The sequence below is a fragment of the Alexandromys fortis genome, unplaced genomic scaffold (genome assembly GCF_014885135.2).
Source record: "Alexandromys fortis isolate MF-2015 unplaced genomic scaffold, M_Fortis_MF-2015_v1.1 scaffold_98, whole genome shotgun sequence".
NCBI classification, from domain to species: Eukaryota; Metazoa; Chordata; class Mammalia; order Rodentia; family Cricetidae; genus Alexandromys; species Alexandromys fortis.
Window position 1 is genome coordinate 6,965,037 of NW_026068002.1, and position 16,024 is coordinate 6,981,060.

The 16,024-nt window shown below is 52.9% G+C and overlaps 1 protein-coding gene across 3 annotated transcripts; it reads left to right on the plus strand.

Annotated features, from left to right (window-relative positions):
• Positions 1-422: 422 nt before the first annotated feature.
• On the plus strand, positions 423-16,024 carry Ptprn (protein tyrosine phosphatase receptor type N). 3 transcript variants are annotated; one of them, XM_050161038.1, is made up of 23 exons: positions 423-605; positions 2,303-2,353; positions 2,535-2,648; positions 4,230-4,326; positions 5,756-6,014; positions 6,098-6,452; positions 7,323-7,457; positions 8,095-8,129; positions 8,740-9,017; positions 9,208-9,294; positions 9,546-9,625; positions 9,762-9,826; positions 10,393-10,611; positions 11,077-11,277; positions 11,377-11,524; positions 11,660-11,733; positions 11,939-12,016; positions 12,115-12,234; positions 12,584-12,750; positions 14,482-14,535; positions 14,921-14,985; positions 15,173-15,246; positions 15,462-16,024. In XM_050161038.1, exons 1-23 carry the CDS (start codon positions 491-493, stop codon positions 15,531-15,533), a joined length of 2,943 nt encoding a protein of 980 aa, XP_050016995.1. In that variant the 5' UTR covers positions 423-490; the 3' UTR covers positions 15,534-16,024. The 3 variants fall into 3 exon arrangements, with proteins under 3 accessions (XP_050016995.1, XP_050016996.1, XP_050016997.1); XM_050161039.1 differs by having other exon boundaries at positions 7,326-7,457; XM_050161040.1 differs by lacking the exon at positions 5,756-6,014 and having other exon boundaries at positions 6,196-6,452.

The following is a 16,024-nucleotide window of genomic DNA, read 5'->3' on the forward strand; positions in this document are numbered from 1 at the left end:
TCGGGATGACGCCAGTAGCTGTGATGGAGATGCGTTACAAGTTCCTATTCTGGTTTCCTACGCTTCTTGTCTCAGGGTGTGTACTCGCTGGCCCACGTATCTTTCCTGTTCACCATAGAACTTGAGTCCTTTTCAACAACCCTGAGCAATAGAGACAGAGGCGGTGGACCTGAAAAATACAGGTCAGGAGTGGGTGGACCCAGTGGGAATTCTAGAAAGGAAGCTACTATATGGTGAAGGAGACATAGGTTGAGTAGGTCCCGAGCTAAGAGGGGGCTCTTACGCCAGTGTGACGCAAATAGGCATAAGAGCCGGGGGTGGAGATGTCGTCACCGCACGCTTGCAGTTGGCTAAGTCGCCTCAAGAGGGGCCTGTAGACCCCGCCTTGGAGGTGGGTGGGGAGCGGTAGGCTCCGCCTAGGCTCCTCGGCTGACTCCCGCCAGCGTCACTGAGACTCTGGCTGGAGAGCGAGCTCACGCAGCCGGGAAGGATGCGGCGTCCGCGGCGGCCTGGGGGTCCCGGGGGCTCCGGGGGCCTCCGGCTGCTGGTCTGCCTGCTGCTGCTGAGCGGCCGCCCCGGGGGCTGCAGCGCCATCAGTGCCCACGGTCAGGAGAAAACTTGATGGGGGGGAGAGCAGGGGCCGGGAGCAGAACTCGGTAGTGGTGGAGGGGGGCGAGGGAAGCGTCGCAAAGACAAGAAGCCCAGGTAGACTAAATGTAGCGGGGCGGGGGGGGGGGGGGGGGGGGGGGGGGGGGGGGGGGGGGGGGGGGGGGGGGGGGGGGGGGGGGGGGGGGGGGGGGGGGGGGCGTGAGGGCTACGGGATGACGAAGATGAGAGGCGAGGCAGGGATCCGAAGGAAGATGAAGATGAGGGCGGCTGCAAGGAAAGGGGCGTAGGCCGGGAGGTGGAGCTGGGATACGCAGGCGGGACCTGGGAGAAGTGGGCTCCAGGGAAAACAAGGTTCGGGAGGAGGAATGGGGGTGTGCGCGAGTCGACGGATTTAGAGGGACTACAGGACCATGGAGAGGCCAGAGACGTCGAGGTGGAGACTCGAACTGAAGAATCGGAAGCCGGGAAGGAGGAAGGAAGGTGGAAGAGGCGACCACCCGGCGGCAGGAGCCTGGCCTCTGTCACCCGGCTCCAGCTTCCCTGAGGATTGGCTAGAGAGCAGGGCTCATTTGCTGCGAGTTGGTCACCTATAAGAAGGGGACACGTGGGGGAGGGAGCAGAAGAGGACGAAAAGGGGAAGGTCCTCTCCTTGTCCCCCTCCCCACAACCAGGTCTGATGCTGACTCACATCTAAGCGGACGGAGTCAGCGCTGACTCACGGGCCCGGGATGGGGGTGGGAAGGTGGCAAGTGGGGGAAGGGGTGCAGCCTCTCCATCTGGCGCCCTCTTTCCCCACCCTGGCTTGGAGGCCAGTGTACGGTACTTCCTGTGAGGCCGAGAGTTAACAAGATAGAGCCGAGGGATGAGATCCTGTGGCGACTCCTGGTCTCGTCACCCCTCCCTTGGTAGCCGGCTCCCCTCCCTATGTACTCTTGGCTCCCCCACGGACAGCACCAGCGCCGCAAGCCTGGGATAGGCTGCCACAGAATCAGGCACCTGCACCCCTTCCATATCACGTTGGAGTTTCCGCCTCTTCCGAGTTCCAGGCCACGAGAGTTAGGATGTTTTGCGATATTTGGGAAACTACGGTTTCCTTTTGAATTTAGTCTCAAATTCTCCCACAATAATACATGCTCTCCGCCCCCTTCCTCGCATTGCTCCAACTCCCAGTTAAGCAAATTGAGCCTTTTAAAGACTCAAACTAAGATCTTTAAAATTCAAAGCTAGACCCCATACTTCCTCAAGAGTTTTAGGTCATGGGACTGGAGAGATGGCTCTGTCAGTAGTATGTCATACAAGTATGAAGACCTGAGCTCAGATCTTTAGTACCCATATAAAAAGCCATGTAATGTGATTTATGTCCAATCCCAGGGCTGAAAAAGTAGAGACAGATAAATTTCTGGGATGTGCAGGGCAAACTCCAGACTCAGTTTTGAAAATATGAAGTGGGCAACAAGTGTGGAAGGTACCCAACATTGACCTCTGGCCTCCATACACATGAACACATGCATGAACATACATGAATTTGTATGCATACACGAGAGAGAGAGAGAGAGAATTCTAGTCCCCTTCCCTGCTGTCCTCCCAACCTAAAGCCTTCCTTAGAATGAAATAATGGGCCACATCTGCTTCCCAGGTTTCCCAGGCATCTAGCCCTTCTCTGTGTTCTGAGCATCTATCCGCTTTTCCACAGGCTGTCTGTTTGACCGCAGGCTCTGCTCACACCTGGAAGTCTGTATCCAGGGTGAGTAGGGCCCTGGCATAGGATTCAAAGGACAAAGATGGGAGGGAGAGCCCAGATGTCAGGAGGTCAGAGGAGCAGCACCCTAAAGCCAGAGAAGGTGGAAAGAGCATTGTCCATCCGCAGCCTGGACTTTGGAAGGCCTTCTGCAAACCCCATGACAACAGCATCTTTGTGCTTCTAGATGGCTTGTTTGGACAGTGCCAGGCAGGAGTCGGGCAGGCAAGGCCACTTTTACAAGTCACTTCCCCAGTTCTCCAGCGCTTACAAGGTGTGCTCCGGCAACTCATGTCCCAAGGTGAGGTCTGATTGCTCGAGGACACAGAGATTGGGACTTGGTTGGTGGGAAAGTAAGGGTGCACCTCATCCAAAAATCTCTTCATACATCTTAATAATTATATTCATTTATGAGGCCCCACCTCTTAGATCTTGCTGGTTAAGGGTACAGAACAAGGGTAACAATAGGACCCTAGAGGTGAGCTGTTCACATATGAATTATCTAAAGTTACACACAGGAGATCTTCAGCTAAAGTTGCTGGAAATTATTTTTTTAGGTTTGTTAGGATTTTGTTTGTTTGTTTGTTCTGAGACAAGCTCAGTCTGTGTAGCCCAAGCTAGCTCCAAAGTTATTGTGTAGCCTAGGCTGGCCTGGAACTCATGGTGGTCCTTCTGCCTTAGCCTTACAAGTACAGGACTGTAGGCATGCACCATTGCATCCATATTAAGACATGTCTTAAGAAGCTTTATGCAACAAGGGCAGTGGTGGTGCACACCTTTCACTCCAGCACTTGGGAGGCAGAGGCAGGTGGATCTCTGAGTTTGAGGCCAGCCTGGTCTACAAAGTGAGTTCCAGGACAGCCAGGACAGTTACACAGAGAAACCCTGTCTTGGAGGAAATAAAAGAAGTTTGCTGCAATATATTGGCATGACAGATGCAAGAGGACACAGGTGAAACATTATTGCTGTAAGTGGAAGAAATGACATCATATTTCCGTGCTAAGAGGAATAACTCAGTGGAGAGAAGGATGGAGATAGGAGAGAAATTCGGGGAGACTGAAATCTAAGGGTCCCTTGGAGGGAACACAGCGAGTTCTGATGCATGCATGGAACAGCTGCTTGCAGGCCCCAGGATATGAGTCATGAGTAATCCAGATTATAAATCCAGAGCAGGACCTGGGATCCCAGCACTTGGGAGGCTGAGACAGAAGGATCGCCATGAGTTCCAGACCAGCCTGTGCTACACATTGAGACCCTGACTCTAAATAAATAAGCCCATAGAAGGAAGAATGGAGGAGAGTGAGATGCTAAGCCTCTAGATTGAGTGAGAGATCTTTTCTGAGAGCAGAGCTTCATGGGTAGAGTCGGTCAGAACCCATGCCCCAGGATAAGAGGATGCTGGCAGGAGCACATGGTGGGGATCACGGTGGAGATGGTCCAAGGGTTCGAAATAGGTATTCGGAGCCCACAAAATGTGTGTTATCCCCACTATACAAAAGACTCAGGCTTAGAATGGAGAAATACAGAGATGGCAGCAACGACAGCATTGTTAAGAGCTCTTCGTGTGACAGAACTGTCACCCATGATATGTTATTTTAATTATCACAGCAGTCTTAGGAGATACAAAGCCCCAGGCGAGAGGGTTGAGGTCCGAAGAGTATCGAGATGGGGGACTGGAAGCTTAACAACACCCAAGGTCCCCAGCTCTTCAGCAAACAAAGCTGGGTTTCAGCCCAGGCAGTTTGACTCCAAAAGTTGTACCTGGGAGTAGAGATGGGGAGGCAGCTCAGTTCATCCACTGCATTTCCAATGGCGCAGCCCTGCCAAGCCTCCACTCTGGTACTGGGCCCCCAGTCTCAAGCCCGGTCCTTTCTCCTGACAGGATTGTCATGGCGTGATGACCTCACCCAGCATGTGATCTCCCAGGAGATGGAACGCATACCCAGGCTTCATCCCTCAGAACTCCATCCAAGGGACAGGTAGGTAGTCTTTCTCAACAGCTGTAGGCTGTTGGGGCGGGTGATCTGTACCTCTCCTTACAGGCAAGGGGGTGGAGGTGCCGAGGTCAGCAGACTGGGGCACAGGTAAAAGAGCATTGAGAATGGTCCCTCTAACGTGTTGACATGGCTCAGAAGGGGCTGAGTTTATCCTAGAGATCCAGCAAAACAGGACAATAAATAAATACTTTAAAAAGAAATGCTGATATTTGATATTTAAAGTCGTCGTTAAAGACAAACTAAAGGGGCTGGAGAGGTGGATCAGAGGCTGAGAGGCTGCTCTTCCAGGGGACCTGAGTTCAGTTCCCAGCAACCGCATGGGGCCCCACAACCATTTATAGTGAGATCTGGTGCCCTCTTCTGGCTTGCAGTTGTATATGCAAGCAGAACACTATATACATAATAAATAAATCTAAAAAGACAAACTAGAATTTTCATGGACTTAGTTGTTCCATTGCTGTGTGGAATTGTGTATGGCAGAAAGTGGCATTGTCTCTCCGTGGTTAGAGCATCTAAAGCAGGGGCTCTCAACCTTCCTGACGCTGTGACCCTTTAATACAATTCCTCATGTTGCAGTGACCCCCAACTATAAAATTATCTTCATTGCTACTTCATAACTGCAATTTTGCTACTCTTATGAATCATAATATAAATACCAATGTCTTCCAATGGTCTTAGGCAACCCTTATGAAAGGGTCATTCAACCCCCAAAGGGTAACCCAGGGGTTGAGAACATCTGCTCTAAAGGCAATTCTCAGACAAAGAAGAACCTGTGGAGGTCAGATGATGATACCTGGGCCAATTAAGGCAATAGCAGTGGGGCCAGGGCAGTCTTAGTTGTTTGAATATATACTTAGAGAGCTGGGGTGGGTTGGGGTACACAGGAACAATAATGCAGAGGCATCCTAAAGTCACAGTCCATCTTGTATGTATGTATGCATGTATGTATGTGTGTATGCATGTATGCCCCAGATGCCTTCCCCAGCACCCAATCTCCCTTTCATCATCCCCTTGAGCTTCATTAGACTGTGCAAGTGTGTTTTGCGTATGTGGTTGGGAATGTAGCTCAGTGGTAGAGTGTTTGTCTTGCATACACAAGGCCCTGGGTTTGACCCCTAGCTAAACACACACACACACACACACACACACACACACACACACATGTGTAAACCCCTGTTCTTTTATTTTAACCCAAAGCTAAGGCATAGCCATCAAGCCAGAGGGCCTACTCTCACCTCCATGCCCTCTAGCCCATCTCTCCTCTTCATTTAAGAGGATAAAGCTGTTCTAAATGGCAGACTCTGTCCAACCTCAGCCTTGAAAACTCTCCACACCTTTGTCTTATACAAACATATAAATAAGTCTCCCCCTCTCTTTTCCCCTCCCCCTCCCTCCCTCTTTTCCTCCCCAGGTCTGGTTTGATGCCCAGGAGACCAGGCCCTGCTGGGGAGCTGCTTTCTCAGGGCAATCCCACTGGCTCCTCTCCTGCTGCCCAGGGGCTCCCTCGGCCTCCAGGGGGTGGGAATGGAGTTGGGGTGGGCTCCCCACTGTCCTCTCTGCAGGCTGAGCTGCTACCCCCTCTCTTGGAACACCTGCTAATGCCCCCACAGCCTCCCCACCCTGCTCTGACTTACGAATCCACATTGCTGCAGCCTTACCTGTTCCGCCAGGTGAGCTCTTGACTCTGGCCATAACTCAACCACAGTACCCACTCCTGACTTAGATTCTTACCCACATCTCTGGTTTCTTACAGTTTGGTCCCCGAGATGGCTCCCGGAGCTCAGAGAGCTCCCCAGGGGTGGTTGGTGTTGGCCACCTGCCCAAAGCTGACGCTCCTGCCCTCTTCAGCAGAAGTGCTTCCAAGGCCATTCTGGGGGCTCACTCTGGCCACTCCTTCGGAGACCTTCCGGGTCCCTCACCCGCTCAGCTTTTCCAGGACTCAGGGCTGCTCTACATGGCCCAAGAGTTGCCAGTGCCTGGCAGGGCCAGGGTACCAAGGCTGCCAGAGCAAGGGGGCAGCAGCCGGACAGAGGACTCTTCAGAGGGCTATGAGGAGGAAGTAGTAGGGGATCATGGGGAAAAGTCCCCTTCCCAAGCAGTACAACCAGGTAAGTGGACCCCCGGCACCCACCTCTGTCTATGGCGGCTCCTTCCTGCCAGTCCTGGAAGATGTCATTTATTCATTTGTTTTTTAAATATATTTTTATAAAGATTTATTTATTTATTTATTTATTTATTTATTTATTTATTTATTATGTACTCAGTGTTCTGCCTGCATGTATCACTGCCGGCCAGAAGAGGACACCAAATCTCATTAAAAATAGCTGTGAGCCCATGTGGTTGCTGGGAAATGAACTCAGGACCTTTGGAAGTGCAGGCAAAGCTCTTGACCACTAGCCATCTCTCCAGCCCCTCTTTTGTTTACTTAGTTGTACTTTTATTTTGTTTTTCTGTTTTGAGACAAGGTTTCTCTGTGTTATGGTCCTAACTGTCCTGGAACTAGCTCTTATAGATCAGGCTAGCCTCAAACTCACAGAGATCCGCCTGCCTCTGCCTTCCAAGGGCTGGGAGGCATGTACCACCATCGCCAGGATTTTTATTTATTTTTAAGAGATCTTGCTATTATTCCAGACTATTCTTGAACTCATTTTTAGCACAGGCTGGACTCAAACTTGCTTCATTCCTCTTGCCTCAGACTACTGAGTACTGAGACTACAGGCATGAATCACCACACTTGGCGTTCTGCCTTTGGTTCACACATTTAAACTGTCTAGCGACAAGCTGATGACCGCAGGCACTAACTCCAGTGAAGGGACAGTGGGGTTTGACCTGGTATACCTCAAGTTGTTTAAAGTCCGAGAATGGGAAGGCACCAGTGTAAAGAATTCTCAAATGTGCTTGTCCCCTTCCCCAACCATCTATTTGCACCCCGTCAAGGTATCCTACCATTTGGCCTAAGCTCTTTGTCTGGCTCCCAGCAGATATAACTATGCAGAGATTGGCTGCTGTCCTGGCAGGCTACGGGGTAGAGCTGCGTCAGCTGACCCCGGAGCAGCTCTCCACCCTCCTGACCCTGCTGCAGTTACTGCCCAAGGGCACAGGAAGAAATCTTGGTGAGTGTCCGGGCAGGGAGGGAAGAAACTTCCTGCTCCATGAAGGGTTACCGTCCCACTACTCAAGACTGCACAGAGTACAGTTTGTGACCTGGAGGGTCACAAGGGGAAAGTTTTTGGTCTTGCTTTTTCTTGAGATGGAGTCTTGCTGTAGGATAGACTAACCTAATAACTCATGATCCTAGCTGGGCCAGGTGATGCACGCCTTTGATCTCAGCACTCAGGAAGCAGAGGCAGGCAGATCTCTAAGTCTGAGACCAGCCTGGTCTACAGAGAAAGTTCTAGGACAGCCAGGGCTACACAAAGAAACTCTGTCTGGAAAAACAAACAACAAAAAAGGACTCATGACCCTTCTGCCTCTGCTTCTAGAGTGTAGAGACTGCAGGCATGGTCTAGCATGCCTGGCTGAAAAGAGAGTTCTTTTACCAACACATCCCAGGAAGCAAGGGGGTAAGACGGGAAGCTGTAGCATTAGACCAGGAAAAGACCAGAGGGTGGGAAGCTCAAGGTAAGGGGGAGACGGACAGTGGGAGCAGGGGAAGGTTTCTGTGTTATTGGCAGGACAGGGGCTCACAGACAGATCATGTCCCAGAGCTCTGGTCCTTTCTCTAGACTCTCGCTTTTTCTGTCTCCCCAGGAGGGGCTGTAAATGTCGGAGCTGATGTCAAGAAAGTGAGTTCCCAGCACCTTCCTCCCTCACAAACCCTTCTTGGCTGAAATCTGAATGCCAGGGGTCATGGCTCGGAATCTATCCTCTGCTCCCTCATTCTGAGGCCCAGGAACTTCAAATCCACACCCGTGGCCTCACTTCAAGTTGATACAACCAAAAGCCAGAATCTTCTTAACCCACTCCTCTTTTTACCACAATCCTTTCAGATTCTGATGATCCGTACAGCAGGGACTCTGGTGGAGGCTCCCCCCTGTTGTAGCTGCATGGTTTTTCCTTCTGTTTCAGACGTTGGCATCTAACATGTCACCCACCACTGAACAAAATCCTCAAAACCATTGCCTTTCTGTTCATCTTTCCAGATAATCAGGCTCTCCTTGTGAATTTACCACATTTACCTCATTCGATCCTTTAACCATTCATTCATCCATTTGATTCGCACTCTTTGGATGTGTTCTCCGTGCCCATTGTATGGGATTGGGGGGGGGGCAGAAAGCTAAACAGTTTCTAAATTCCTCTGTCAAAGAGTTTAGAGCCCCCAAAGTGTGGCCCTCCCGTCCCCAGCCCCGAGCCCTTCCACTCCAGGGGTTACACCTGCATCCTGCCTTGTAACAGACAACAGAAGAACAAATGCAGAAAGGGGACACAGAAGAACCTCGGCCCCCCACACCCTTGCTTCCTGGATACCCCACTGCCAGCCCCAACTTCAATGAAGTTCAGCAGGTACTGAGCCCTGGCATCCCTGAGCCTCCCCAAACAGCCGGTCCTCCTGGAGTCTCATCTGTCCTGCTGGAGAAGAAAAGTCCCTTGAGCCAGAGCCAGAGCACAGCGGTGGAGCAGCCTTCAGCTCGACCATCAGCCGAGGAATACGGCTATATAGTCACTGACCAGAAGTAAGCACTGCTGGGGTGGTGGGGGGGAGCCTTCCTGTCCCCGAGGGGTTGGGCTGGCCTATTTGCAGGAAGCAGAGAGAAAGAATGCAGCTTTCATTAAAAAAAAATGGTTCTGTGCCTCTGGAGGTGGCCTATTTCACTAAAGCCTCTGAGCATCCCCTTACTCCCTCTGCCTGCCCCTCTCCTGCAGACCCTTGAGTTTGGTGGCTGGAGTCAAACTGCTGGAGATTCTGGCTGAGCACGTGCACATGTCCTCGGGCAGCTTCATCAACATCAGGTGGGGCATCCCCGTGGGGCAGCACAGGGGTCTAGAAAGTAGCCTGCGTGAGTTGGCGCTGAAGGGGTCAGGGAGACGCTGCCAACTTGTGGAAGTGAGACAGACCCATGTGGCCCTACTGCTAACCCGATCCTGAATCTGCCTGTCGTCAGACACGCTTGTGGGAATCCCTGATCCCAGGTGCTGGCCTCTTTATTTTGGAGGCCAGAATCTCAGGTGGGTCAGGTAGTAACGGACCTCCTATTTGGCAGTGTGGTGGGACCAGCCGTCACCTTCCGAATCCGGCACAATGAGCAGAACCTGTCTTTGGCAGATGTGACTCAGCAAGCTGGTAAATACCATTCTATCCTTGGGCCCAGGCTAAGCCTGACCCCCAACTGCGATTCCCAGGCCTGTGATAATGCTTCCTTAAAATATTTCCAGCCTGTATGGGGCTGGAAAGAGCCTGATGTGAATCCTTCCTGCAGGGCTGGTGAAGTCTGAACTGGAAGCGAAGACAGGGCTCCAGATTCTGCAGACAGGGGTGGGACAGGTAAGCACTAACTGTTGGCGCTGACTCTGAACACAAGTTCTTTTGGCTCTCCAACCTCCTTTCCCTGGCAGCCCCTCTGTGCAGTTCTCATTTTGACCAGCAGATGGCGAAGTGGCTCTTTCCTGGAAGACCATCTTTTTTTTCTTTTTTCTTTTGTGTGTGGGTGGCGGTTTCAAGACAGTGTTTCTCTGTGTAGCTTTGGAGCCTGTCCTGGCACTCGCTCTGTAGACCAGGCTGGCCTCAAACTCACAAAGATCTGCCTGCCTCTGCCTCTTGAGTGCTGGGATTAAAGGCGTGAGCCACCCCTCTGACCATTCTTGATGGCTAGACCATCATTTTCATACCGACATCTCCTTTCTCTTTTTATACGGAAATCCTTCTGGTGGGATCGCCCAAAGCTTCTGGCACTTGCGTTGGTCCGATGGGGATTGGGAAGGAGGCTGTATGCCCTTCTGCATGCCCTGCATGCCCCCTACCGCCACAGCTTTGTCCCTAGAGGTGGCCTAAGGAGTCAGGGCCCAGACCCCCCTGCCACCATGCCACTGACTCCGGTTTTGTTCCCACAGAGGGAGGAGGCAGCTGCAGTCCTTCCCCGACAAGCCCATGGCATATCTCCCATGCGCTCAGTGCTGCTTACTCTGGTGGCCCTGGCAGGTGTCGCCGGACTGCTAGTGGCTTTGGCAGTGGCCCTGTGTATGCGCCATCATTCAAGACAGCGGGATAAGGAGCGCCTGGCAGCGTTGGGGCCAGAGGGGGCCCATGGTGACACTACTTTTGAGTACCAGGTGTGCAGGTTCATGGAGGGAAGGAAGTACAGGGACTTGAGAGACTTGCTCTTGTATGGGGAGAGGGGCGAGCAGAATTGGAAGGGGGTGTTGCCATGTACTTTTTAAGTGAATAAGGGGTGGGGATAGCCGGTGCCTGAGATTCCTTTCAAGGCTACGATTCTGGGGTTTTACTTTGTGATATCTGAGGTTGTCATAAGCACCAACCGAGCACCAAAGAAGGGGCGAAGACAGACCTTGCTTACCCCATCAATCAGAGACAAGCCTAAGGCTCCAGACTTGACTCCAAGGCCTTGTCTGTCTGTCTGTCTGTCTGCCTGCCTGCCTGGAGCACTGGGAACTAAGCTCTGGGCCTCATTCAAGCTGTGCAAGCATTTCTACCCACCCTACCATTGAGCTGCAGCCCCACGGCCCTGTTGAAGGATTTCTAGGGAATCCCAGCCTCACCCAATGCTCCTTCTGCAGGACCTGTGTCGCCAGCACATGGCCACAAAGTCCCTGTTCAACAGGGCAGAGGGTCAGCCAGAGCCTTCTAGGGTGAGCAGTGTGTCTTCCCAGTTCAGTGATGCAGCCCAGGCCAGCCCCAGTTCCCACAGCAGCACCCCATCTTGGTGTGAGGAGCCCGCCCAGGCCAACATGGACATCTCTACGGGACACATGATTCTGGTCAGGAATGGAGCCAGGCCCAAAGTGGGGAGGGGACAGGCTGGCAGGAGAGGCAGGATGAGCAGTGTGGGCCAGAGCCAGGTGGTGGTACCCCTACAGGCATACATGGAGGATCATCTTCGGAACCGCGACCGGTTGGCCAAAGAGTGGCAGGCCCTGTGTGCCTACCAGGCAGAGCCAAACACCTGTGCCACCGCCCAGGGCGAGGGCAACATCAAGAAGAACCGCCATCCTGACTTCCTGCCTTGTAAGTGAGCAGCGGACTAGCCTGGCCCCACCTGGGCTAGGAGCAATTCAGGGCTATGGGGAGGTGTTGAGGCTCCTGGTCCAGGGTGAGTGGCAGACGCCTGGTGCCAGGAGGCCGTTTGGGGGTTCTGCACAGATGACCACGCCCGCATCAAACTGAAAGTGGAGAGCAGTCCTTCTCGGAGTGATTACATCAACGCCAGCCCCATCGTAAGTGGCTCTGACTTCCACCTTCACCTTGTTCTGTCTGCGGTGCCCCTCTTTACTGGAGCCCTGTTGTAATTGTAGAGCCTGGGTCTTCGCATTAAAATAGAGACTTCTCAGCCTTCCCCAGACCCTGGGCCACTCCTGACCCACCTTCCCTCCAAGCTGGCCCTTCCTATTCTGGCTCATGACATATCCTCCATATCCTCAGATCGAGCATGACCCTCGGATGCCAGCCTACATAGCCACACAGGGCCCGCTGTCCCATACCATCGCGGACTTCTGGCAGGTGCATCCTTGGAGGGGGATTTCCTAGGAGCCAGAAGCCCTCGGGGCAACCAGGGCCAGGGAGGCTAGAGGGCCGCTTACCCAGGTCTCTGTCCTTAGATGGTGTGGGAGAGTGGCTGCACCGTCATTGTCATGCTGACCCCGTTAGTGGAGGACGGTGTCAAACAGTGCGACCGATACTGGCCAGACGAAGGATCCTCCCTCTACCACGTCTATGAGGTCAGCAGGACCCCCACAGTAAGGGGACAGTGAGAGTGGGGAAGATGGATGGCGCTCTAGTGTTTTATATACAAATGTGTGTATAGATGCATACACACATACATACACACATATCATACATGCATGAAAATTTGTGTGTTCTGTCTAGCATCAAAAGGCATTTGTAGGGACTTTGATAAAGCTCAGAGCCATGAGTAAATAAAACAGGGAAAATTAATATCCAAAGACTGAAATTAAGACCGCCTTTAACATCCTGAAGGATTTAGCATTTGGACTGCTTGAGAGGCAGAAGGGTGGGGCCCGGAGAGGAGCGCGAACTGCGCGCTCAGACCGGTGGGGTACACGGCAGGTGAACCTGGTGTCAGAGCACATCTGGTGCGAGGACTTCCTGGTGCGGAGCTTCTACCTTAAGAACGTGCAGACCCAGGAGACGCGCACGCTCACTCAGTTCCACTTCCTAAGCTGGCCGGCAGAGGGCACTCCGGCCTCTACCCGGCCTCTGCTGGACTTCCGCAGGTGAGCAGGCTGCCAGCGCCACCCGGATCTTCCTGGGGTCCCTGATCTGACCTGCAGCCTCGCCCTAACCTCTGTACCTTTCACCAGCCTTTCATCCCCAAACCAGTACTGGCCATGCCGCCCCAGCCTGGTGTGCTTCTCACACCCACTTTCTCCCAGAGCCTCTCCACTAGCCGACTCCTTTGCGGGCTTACCTGGAGACCGGGTCCCCATTTCTAGTTCCCTTCTCCCGCCGGCCTCCCGCCGGCTCCTACTTTGATTCCTCCCTCCAGTCTCTTGCCTTGTCCTTCTGGCCCTCAGCTCTGTGCTCACTTGCCCTTTCTCTCTCATCCAGCTTTCATCCTCATCTTTCTTCCTGTCTTTTTGCCTGGTTTTTATTTCTCTCTTCCTTTCTTTCTTTCCCATCACTGTCCCCTCCCTCCCTCCCCTCCCCTCCCCTCCTCTCCCCTCCTCTCCTGTGTGTGTGTGTGTGTGTGTGAGAGAGAGAGAGAGAGAGAGAGAGAGAGAGAGAGAGAGAGAGAGATATCTGCTGATATCCTTCAGTTGAACAGCCACAAAGCTGGTCATTAGCAGGTGGGGCAACCGCCTAGACAGAAGAAACAGGCAGACAGGCCTGATAAGGGACTATATACCAAAGGCTGCTTGGAGAACTGGGGCAGGGGGTCAGGTGAGCTGGCACACACCTGTAACCCCAGATGTGCACAAGGTCAGGTGAGATGATGCACACCTGTAACCCCAGATGTGCAGGTGGTCAAGTGAGATGGCACACACCTGTAATCCCAGCTGTGCAGGGGGCTGAGGCAGAAGGTCTGCAAGTTCAAAGCCAGTCCCAGCATCTTAGGGAGCCCTTGTCTCATAAATAAAAGAAAGAAAAGGGGTTAGGGATGTAACTCAGTGGTTGAGAACTTTCTGAGCACACAAAAAAATCCTTATCACTGAATAATTTTATTATTATTTATTATTAAAAATAATACAAGTTTTGTTTGGGTTCAGGGATAGAGTATGAGTGAGGCCTTGGTTTGACCCCCATATCTACAAAAAAGTAAACTAGCGAAGTCCCCAACAGAGTCACTGTAGGTCACTACATAGATTTTTTTAAAAGGCCATACAGGTAAGCTAAAGAGTCCCTGAGGTTTACACCAGAACTATATAAATTCAGCTGGCATGTGACAGCTAGAACAAAGTAATTGTTGTGAACGGATGCATTTTGATGACCTGACCTCAGGGCTAGTGTGGATTACAAACCTGAGTTTCGTGACTGTGGAGCGAGCAGAGCCGACCTGGAAGTTCCCAGAACCACTGTTGATTTTTCTCCACCTCACTAACTACCACTCGTGGAGTGAGCCTTGGCACGCGAGTTCTTGATGTAGGTTATCTATCCCATGGCATTTTGTAAGAATCCTAAAAAAGCCAGGCAGTGGTGGCTCACGTCACTAATCCCAGCACTTGGGAGGCAGAAGTAGGTGGATCTCTGAGTTTGAAGCCAGCCTGGTCTATAAAGTGAGTTCCAGGACAGCCAGGGCTACACAGGGAAACCCTGTTATTCCAGGTTCGCAGTTTGAGCACATGGCTTCTGAGTGACAAGCAAGCCCAGCGCCATCCACGCCATCCACTGCAGCTCTCACCCTCTCACAAGGCCGCAGAGGGAGAAAGGCAGCCTGTGAGCGCACACTGGTGTGCGGTTAGCGCATCATCCTGGCTGGCTTTTCTGATCTTCACTTCTCATTGCAGGAAGGTGAACAAGTGCTACAGAGGGCGGTCCTGCCCCATCATCGTGCACTGCAGGTGGGTGGGCCCTGCCGGGCATGCGCGCGCAAGCACACACACACACACACACACACACACACACACACACACACACACACACGAATGTCAGCCCACAGCACTGGAAATGTTTACTCTTTGGCCCTTTCTGTGGAGAGCTGGCTGAACAAAAGCCTAACCCACCAGACTGGAAAGGGCCATTCCCATCCTACCCTGCTGCCTCCACTAAAAACTGAGCCATGGTTGTACTTTCTAGTTGTCCACATATCTGCCACTCACCATGGCTTACTAATGCTCTTCAGGGGCCAGCTCTAATAATCAACCAATGTCCTCACTGCAACCCCCATGTCTGCTCCCTTCCTGCCCTGTCGGAGCTAAGCCTGTCTGTCACCAAATCCTATTTCAGTGACGGTGCAGGGAGGACAGGCACCTACATCCTAATTGACATGGTACTGAATCGCATGGCCAAAGGTAAGGTCTGTTCCCACAGCGCCCGCAGCCCCTGGCCCCTCATGGCTCCCCAGTACCCCGTGGGTCTGAGACCCCACTAGGGAGCATGTGGCCACATCTCTCAGATTTGCCAAAGATGCAGGGCTTTATGGGACTTATTCTCCCCTGGACACGCCTTTAAGCCCTGCCTACTCCACCCTGTCCCCAGGAGTGAAGGAGATCGACATTGCTGCCACCCTGGAGCATGTCCGTGACCAGCGGCCTGGCCTTGTCCGCTCTAAGGTGACAGTACCTCCCTGTCTTTCCCTAGTCACTTCCCTTCCCAAGCACTCTCTTCATGACCACCATGAAGAAACCAGCAACAGCCTGCCCCTCCTGCATCCCCCAAGAAGCCTCTTCCCTTCCAAATTCCCAGCACCCTCCACCCCTGCCATGTCCCCTCGGGCAGACTCAGAGGCTAGGTTTCTCCTGACCCTTCTGCCACTGGCCTTGCACAGGACCAGTTTGAGTTTGCGCTGACAGCCGTGGCAGAGGAGGTGAATGCCATCCTCAAGGCCCTGCCCCAGTGAGCCCCCTGGGCACCTCAGTGAGCATCCTGGCCTCTGCTCCTCCTGCCTGTGTGAGCATTCGTGCACCTGCTCTTCAGTCCACCCATCTGCCATCTTGGGCACGGTAGCCCTTCCCAGCCCAGCGTGGAAGGAAGTGGGGTGCGGAGGGGCGGATCCACCCAGATTCTTTCATGCTAGAACCAAGGCAGTCCATGGGAGACAGACAGCAGGCAGGGGAGGAGTGGACACCAGCAAGGGTGCCCGAGCCCCATCCTACCTGAGTCTCTGTCTCCCCCTCCCCATGTCTGGATGTCCCCCACACCCACCAGCCTGCAGTGTATAGACAGAGCAGGATGAGAAGGCCCCAGCTCCCCCAGCCCTGCTACCACTGGCTTGCCACCTTGACCCTGCTCAGCCTTCTCCCTCTAGCACAAGAGAACATTTCTAGAAAAATCTACTTTTGTATAAACGTGAATAAAGTTAGTGTGCTGTCTGTGCGGCTGCAACACGGA

Excerpts from the sequence above, each read along its gene's own strand:
- Ptprn (XM_050161038.1), top strand. The coding sequence starts at position 491 with ATGCGGCGTCCGCGGCGGCCTGGGGGTCCCGGGGGCTCCGGGGGCCTC. Across the intron at positions 9,295-9,545 it reads GGCAGCTTCATCAACATCAG|TGTGGTGGGACCAGCCGTCA; the intron begins GTGGGGCATCCC and ends CCTATTTGGCAG. Across the intron at positions 14,986-15,172 it reads ACTGAATCGCATGGCCAAAG|GAGTGAAGGAGATCGACATT; the intron begins GTAAGGTCTGTT and ends CCCTGTCCCCAG.